The 8098-nt window shown below is 34.7% G+C and overlaps 1 protein-coding gene across 1 annotated transcript; it reads left to right on the forward strand.

Annotated features, from left to right (window-relative positions):
* The first annotated feature begins 3276 nt into the window (after nucleotides 1-3276).
* Nucleotides 3277-5769, forward strand: LOC133334248 (protein peste-like). The gene is made up of 6 exons (XM_061542537.1): nucleotides 3277-3420; nucleotides 3485-3790; nucleotides 3857-4075; nucleotides 4140-4443; nucleotides 5076-5352; nucleotides 5418-5769. The coding sequence occupies exons 1-6, from the start codon at nucleotides 3277-3279 to the stop codon at nucleotides 5767-5769; spliced, it is 1602 nt and encodes a 533-aa protein (XP_061398521.1).
* The last annotated feature ends 2329 nt before the right edge of the window (nucleotides 5770-8098 follow it).

Here is an 8098-nt window from a genome sequence, read left to right on the forward strand (position 1 = left end):
TCCTCTTGGATATAATATAAACTTCTCGGGTCTATGTCCTTCAGGCACAAATATATACGCTATAGAATACAAATTTTGTCATTTTTCACACAAAAGTCAGGGTCCATTTGACCCGCTAAATATTGACCGATCTCTATAAAAACAGGCATGCTTATTCTGTGGCCCGATCCCCTTCTCCATGGAAAATTTCACGATGTTCGGGCCATTATTGCGGCCTCTGGAGCGACCAGAAAAACCGACAACAATTTAGTATTTGGTCCATTTCATCCCTAAATATTAACCGATCCTTTCCAAAAACAATTGGGGTCTTCATTGGCCAGAACCCAACCTACATGCAAAATTTCGTGAAGATTGGTCCATAACTGTGGCCTGTATCGTGTTTACAAATTATAATGGACATACGGACGGACGGACGGACACACATGTCTAGATCGACTCAGCTAGTCGAGATATGACGATCGGTATACTTAAAGGTGGGTCTAGGACCAATATTTCGCGGCGTTACAAACTTTTGGGGCTGCACAAAGCTATAATACCCTGACAACATAGTTGTGTAGGGTATAAATATGTGTGTAATTCCGAAGACCTCTGCAAACCATTGGCTGGGGGTAACACCGACTGACACTTTTTTCCAAAAACCAAGTGACGGCGGAGGAAAAAAATCAAAATATTCCATGATCCTTCCCAATTGTCTTTAAATGTACTTTGCAGGACCAGTAGTTCTGTGATTTTTCAAAATAATTTTTTGAATTACCTCTAGACCAAGGATTTTTTTCCAAAATCTACTCTTAGCTTGTTTTTGAAAAAAAAACATAATTTTTTTAATATTTTTCCAAAAACTAACTGAAGTTGAAGGGAAAAACTACAAAATATTCCATGATCCGCCCGAAGCTTGAATTTTCGTAAAGAATATTTTTTTCAAGGGCCATAAGGCTTTACACTTTTTCAATTTTTCTTCAAAAAAATTATTTTTTAAAAATAAAAAATATTTCTTTAAATATTAGTGGAATATGATTTTTTTAGAATATTTTTTTAAGTTCAATAGAGCTTGCATCTCAATACAAAGGTGCAGCCAGTCCATTAACAGATGCTTTTTTTAAGTCATTTTCCTATTTTTTCTGAAGATATGTTGTCGTAATTTGTCATTTCGAAATAATTTTCATATTTCCATTTTCAAGACCCGCCCAATTTCCGAAAATTTCTTCATGGGTTTATAGTTATTTTTCGAAAGAAGTGGCAGTAATTTGGTATTTCGGGTCCCCTTAACATAAAAATGATCCTCTGGACAGAATATTTGCAATGTAGGCTATGGTTTGACAATGTCGTCTTATAAAGGTTCCGTACATTTTTGGGTATATTTAAGATCCGATAGAAGAGTACTTGTTATTTTTAACTAATTTAATTAGTGTAAACTTTGAAAATTTTGGGCGACGATTAATTTTCAAAAATTGGGACATTCGACAATTAAAACAAGAAAAATAAACTTTATTAACTTCACATTTAACAACAAATTTAGAAGTAGACAATTAAAAAATCCCCACATTCCATAAAATTGTTTGATGTTGCATGTGTGACACATTTACAATCGGAAGCTTTTAACTTCGTATGATTTTCGTGTCAATAAAGGTCGGTGGTGTCTCCCCTATAATCAACAGTGACAGCAGTAATGTAATTAATTTTACACAATTAATATTTTGTTTAACAGACTATAATAATATGAAATCTTTCCTGCCCCCACCCCTCAGAATCTCTCCATTAATGCTGGACAGTTATTATTATTTTGAGTGTTGGAAGATCTACTGTTTTGTGTTGTTGCTTCCTAATCCATCAACACCAGACACTCAATAATATCAGTCAGCTCCAATTGCTGCCCTATCCCGTCAGAGTGTGTGGGGGTGAGAGTGATCACGACAAATGATATTTGATACTGTTGTCGAACGGAACTTATACATATATCATGCATTCACATATATATGTATGTGCATGTCCCTGCATATTCTCCTCCTCATACACATAAATTTATCATTCCCCATTGATAGACATATTTCGTGTTCGTTCGTCTAGAGTTGGTTGGGTGATGGTGATGATGATTGCCTCTATAGCATGATAGCTAGCTGTCCATTTATGTCTGTCCGTTCATTCGTCTTCATGCTGAAGACGACAACATCTCACAGAAAATAATGCCAAAGACCCATAGAATCACCAGCATCAACATGCAGATCATGGGGTCAATTGATTTATTCAATTATAAAAAAATACAGAACTGAATTCCACATTGAATTGAATTTTCTTCGCCGGAACGGCAGCAGAAAAAAGATTCATTGTCAGTTTTTTGCTTTTTCAAATACACATCATTTAAGGAAATTATGACCGATTCAATAAATAAATAAAGACATATTCGAATCATGGTAGCTGTAAGTGAGTGTATGTTCCCTGACACGGTTACAACTAGGGCGGGATTGAATTGTATCATGTCATTTGATATTTGGACTTTGAATACTGAAATTTATTTATTATTTTTTGTGATTTCCAATACCTGTTAAAATTGGGAGGAAGTAGGATCGCAAAGGCCCGGATTTTAAAAGATTTTTTTTAGAGTAGCTAATAAGTCGTGGATTTTTAAAAGAATATTTTTTTCGAGTAGCCAACAAGGCGTAGAGAAGCCAATAAGGCGTGGATTTTTAAAAGAATATTTTTTTCGTAGCCAACAAGGCGTAGAGTAGCCAATAAAGCGTGGATTTTTAAAATAATAGTTTTTCGAGTAGCCAAAAAGGCGTAGAGTAGCCAATAAGGCGTGTATTTTTAAAAGAATATTTTTTCGTGTAGCCAACAAGGCGTGGATTTTTAAAAGCATATTTTTTCGAGTAGCCAATAAGGCGTAGAGTAGCCAATAAGGCGTGTATTTTTAAGAGAATATTTTTTCCAGTAGCCAATAAGGCGTGGATTTTTTAAAGAAATTTTTTTCGAGTAGCCAATAAGGCGCGGATTTTTTAAAGATTTTTTTTTTCGAGTAGCCAATAAGGCGCTGATTTTTTAAAGAATTTTTTTTTTCGAGTAGCCAAAAAGGCGCGGATTTTTTAAAGAATTTTTTTTTCGAGCAGCCAATAAGGCGTGGATTTTTTAAAGATTTTTTCGAGTAGCCAATAAGGTGTTTATTTAAAAATATATATTTTTTGTGGATTTTTCCTTTAATATTTTTATTTATTTTTTGTTTCTTTACATTGCAGTTATTTTACATAGACCCCTAGCTCAGTGACCCACTCCAATATATCAAAAATGCCACAAAAATCCAAAAATATACAAATGTTCGGATCTAGTAGTAAAGTGATATTCATAAGTGCCTTGGGCTTCCTGCTGGGAATATGCGGTATTTTATGTGGCATGTTTTGGGAACAAATATTCGATTCCATATTAAATAAGGTGAGTTTTTGAGACAACTCTCAAATTATAGCCAAGCTCAATTTATTTATTTTCTATTTTTCAGGAAATGGCCCTTCGACCAGATTCCGTGATCTACAGCCGATGGAAAAATCCGCCATTAGATTTAAATTTAGATATCTATTTATATAATTGGACAAATCCCGAAGATTTTGGAAATTCTTCGGTGAAACCGATTTTAGAACAATGTGGACCATATCGATTTCGTGAGAAACCCGACAAAGTCGATATCAATTGGCATCCGGAAAATGCTTCGGTGACATATCGTCGGAAAAGTTTATATTATTTTGATGCTGCTGGCAGCAATGGTAGTTTGGATGATATGATTGTTACCCTGAATGCTGTGGCCTTGGTAAGTGGTGGGCAACGAATTTTCCTATCCAAAGAGAAAGAAAAATATTAAAATCCCTATTAACAGTCTGCAGCGGCAAAAACTAAACACTGGGATGCCATGAATGCGCGATTGGTAAATGTGGGCCTGAAGATGTATCAACAAGAAGTGTCTGTGACAAAGACTGTCGATGAATTGTTGTTTACCGGTTACAGTGATGATATGATGACCGCGGCCCGTACCATGACACATTTGTTCGGTACGAAGGTGGAGGTGCCATTCGATAAATTTGGTTGGTTTTATACGGTAAGGCCAAATGGGAATCACTTGTATTAAATTTCTATATCCATAGTGTTCTTTATAATTCCAGCGCAATGGCAGTGCTGAACTGACGGGTGTCTTTAATGCCTATACAGGGGTGGATGATATCAACCTCATGGGCCAAATGCATACATGGAATTATAAAACCCATAGCGGCTTCTTTGAATCCCATTGTGGCATGATCAACGGTTCGGCTGGAGAATTTTATCCTAAGAACTTGACGCCCGATAGTATTGTGGGTCTATTTACCCCAGATATGTGCCGTACAGTGCCTTTGGAATATTCGGAAGATGTTGAAATTGAAGGAATTAAAGGTTATAAATATTCCGGTGGGCCCAGGGCTGTAGATAATGGTATGTTGATAAGAAGTACATCTGCAACCCTACTTTAAAAAATATTTTTTTAAAACCACGCCTTGTTGGTTGGCTAATCCAAAAAAATTCTTTAAAAAATCCACGCCTTGTTGGTTGGCTACTCCAAAAAAATTCTTTAAAAAATCCACGCCTTGTTGGTTGGCTACTCCAAAATAAAATTCTTTAAAAAATCCACGCCTTGTTGGTTGGCTACTCCAAAATAAAATTCTTTAAAAATCCACGCCTTGTTGGTTGGCTACTCCAAAATAAAATTCTTTAAAAAATCCACGCCTTGTTGGTTGGCTACTCCAAAATAAAATTCTTTAAAAAATCCCCGCCTTGTTGGTTGGCTACTCCAAAATAAAATTCTTTAAAAAATCCAAGAAGAAACCCTTTTCTTTAAAAAAATATAGATTAAAAAATCCACGCCTAGTTGGCAACTCGAAAACCTTTTCTTTAAAAATTCCGCTCCTTGTTGGCAACTCGAAAGCCTTTTTTAAAGTATAGTTTAATAAATTCCCGCCTTGTTGGCTACTCGAAAAAATATTCGTTAAAAAATCCCCGACTCGTTGGCAACTCGAAAAAATATTCTTTCAATTTTAATGATTTTATATCTTCCTTCTTATTTTCAGGTACCTTATATCCCGAAAATCAATGTTTCTGCGGAGGGGAATGTGTACCCTCAGGTCTCATGAATGTTTCGGCCTGTCGTTTTGGTACACCTGCATTTATGTCCTTCCCCCACTTCTATCAAGCTGATCCCTATTATGTCGACCAAGTAGAGGGTCTGGAACCCAACAAAGAGAAGCATGAATTCTATATGATTTTGGAACCCAAAACAGGATTGACTTTGGAAGTGGCTGCACGGTTTCAAGTGAATATGTTGGTAGAACCCTTAAAGGATGTGAGGTAAGTAATTCATTTCAAATGTCATACCTTCTCCGTTCTTATTCGTGATTTCCTTTTCTTTTCAGTTTATACGAAGATGTACCACGCATATTCTTCCCCCTGATTTGGTTCGAGCAGAAGGTACGCATCACACCCGAATTGGCATCCGAATGGAAAATTATTCCCCGAGTCCTATTGGGTGGCCAAATATTTGCCGGTGTGCTGTTTGCAATTGGTGTCATAATGTTGGCCTGGTATCCCATGAAGCACCTATGTTCGATGCGTAAAAATCGTCGTGGCAATTCTACAAATAAAATCCATAGCAATGAAAATGGTGTGGCTGAATTGAAATCTATGCAAGGACCCGAACAATCACCACTATTAGAGAAGACAATAAAACCCATAACGATAACAGAATCGAATGGTAAAAAGGAATGAATTCGCACACACACCCACAGAGCCAATAAATCAATTGCCAAAGATACGCTCAAACTCAGTTGTGTATATATAACCTCAAATAAAAAAAATCGTTAACACTTAGGCTGGTAACTAAGGCATTGAGAACCAATGTTAGTGCCAATTTTAGATGTGTGATATACAAGTGCCAATGATTTTTTTGTAATAAGCCAGATTTTTGTCTATAACCCTCCTTCCTATTTGTATTGAAGAATTACAACAGCATCAACATGATCGTATATAACTACAAACTGTTTTGTTTTTATTTTTTAATATTAAATACTCTATTGTAAAATAAGTGCTACATTATAAATATGTAAAAAGACAAGAAACACACACATTGTTGTCCTTTGCTATAATATTTTATAGCAAATATTTTTTAAGCTATATACCTAATTATAAACATTGTCTAATGGAATCCATAGTTTTAAGTTTATATTTTTTCTTTTATTTTAGTGCTTTTAATTACATTCCACCAACACATTTTTTCATACAGTATTTTTATAACATGAACAATTTATTAAAAAAAAAAACAAAAACAAAATAAAGAATTTTATATATAACAAAATTTTTATTTTTATAAATTTGAAATGAAAAACTCCACGCTTTTTTGGCTACTCAAAATATTTTTTTAAATCCACGCCTTGTTGGCTACTCGAAATATTTTTTTTAAATCCACGCTTTGTGGGCTACTCGAAATATTTTTTTAAATCCACGCCTTGTTGGCTACTCGAAATATTTTTTTTTTAATCAACGCCTCCTTGGCTACTCGAAATATTTTTTTTTTTAATCAACGACTCGTTGGCTACTCGAAATATTTTTTTAAATCCACGCCTTGTTGGCTACTCGAAATATTTTTCTTTTTAAATCCACGCCTTGTTTGGCTGGCTACTCGAAATATTTTTTTAAATCCACGCCTTGTTTGGCTGGCTACTCGAAATATTTTTTTTAAATCCACGCCTTGTTGGCTACTCGAAATATTTTTTTTTAAATCAACGCCTTGTTTGGCTGGCTACTCGAAAAAATATTCTTTAAAAAATCCACGCCTTGTTGGCTACTCGAAATATTTTTTTTTTAAATCAACGCCTTGTTTGGCTGGCTACTCGAAAAAATATTCTTTAAAAAATCCACGCCTTGTTTGGTTGGCTACTCGAAAAAATATTCTTTAAAAAATCCACGCCTTGTTTGGTTGGCTACTCGAAAAAATATTCTTTAAAAAATTCACGCCTTGTTTGGTTGGCTACTCGAAAAAATATTCTATAAAAAATCCACGCCTTGTTTGGTTGGCTACTCGAAAAAATATTCTTTAAAAAATTCACGCCTTGTTTGGTTGGCTACTCGAAAAAATATTCTATAAAAAATCCACGCCTTGTTTGGTTGGCTACTCGAAAAAATATTCTATAAAAAATCCACGCCTTGTTTGGTTGGCTACTCGAAAAAATATTCTTTAAAAAATCCACGCCTTGTTTGGTTGGCTACTCGAAAAAATATTCTTTAAAAAATCCACGCCTTGTTTGGTTGGCTACTCGAAAAAATATTCTTTAAAAAATCCACGCCTTGTTTGGTTGGCTACTCGAAAAAATATTCTTTAAAAAATCCACGCCTTGTTTGGTTGGCTACTCGAAAAAATATTCTTTAAAAAATCCACGCCTTGTTTGGTTGGCTACTCGAAAAAATATTCTTTAAAAAATCCACGCCTTGTTAAGTTGGCTACTCGAAAAAATATTCTTTAAAAAATCCACGTCTTGTTTGGTTGGCTACTCGAAAAAATATTCTTTAAAAAATCCACGCCTTGTTTGGTTGGCTACTCGAAAAAATATTCTTTAAAAAATCCACGCCTTGTTTGGTTGGCTACTCGAAAAAATATTCTTTAAAAAATCCACGCCTTGTTTGGTTGGCTACTCGAAAAAATATTCTTTAAAAAATCCACGCCTTGTTTGGTTGGCTACTCGAAAAAATATTCTTTAAAAAATCCACGCCTTGTTTGGTTGGCTACTCGAAAAAATATTCTTTAAAAAATCCACGCCTTGTTTGGTTGGCTACTCGAAAAAATATTCTTTAAAAAATCCACGCCTTGTTTGGTTGGCTACTTGAAAAAATATTCTTTAAAAAAATCCACGCCTTGTTTGGTTGGCTAGCTCCGTTTATTTTTCAAAATAACGGTTATGTAGTTGTTTTCCCTCATTTCAGAATATACCATTTTCTATTAGGTTGTACTTCCGAGGGGTTTAAGGTTTATATAGGTTAGTTTGACTGTAATACTTCCCATCGTTTAAAAATATGCGAATTTATTTGTACATTTTTTATTTAT

The sequence above is a fragment of the Musca vetustissima genome, unplaced genomic scaffold (assembly GCF_032173495.1).
Source record: "Musca vetustissima isolate MV318-11 ecotype Yass unplaced genomic scaffold, APGP_CSIRO_Mvet_v1 utg39813, whole genome shotgun sequence".
NCBI classification, from domain to species: Eukaryota; Metazoa; Arthropoda; class Insecta; order Diptera; family Muscidae; genus Musca; species Musca vetustissima.

What these genes read in the sequence shown, in the direction of transcription:
- LOC133334248 (XM_061542537.1), top strand. Translation starts at nt 3,277, where the DNA reads ATGCCACAAAAATCCAAAAATATACAAATGTTCGGATCTAGTAGTAAA. An exon ending in AATTTGGTTGGTTTTATACG is followed by an intron (nt 4,076 to 4,139) that starts GTAAGGCCAAAT and finishes TTATAATTCCAG; the next exon opens with CGCAATGGCAGTGCTGAACT. An exon ending in GAACCCTTAAAGGATGTGAG is followed by an intron (nt 5,353 to 5,417) that starts GTAAGTAATTCA and finishes TTTTCTTTTCAG; the next exon opens with TTTATACGAAGATGTACCAC.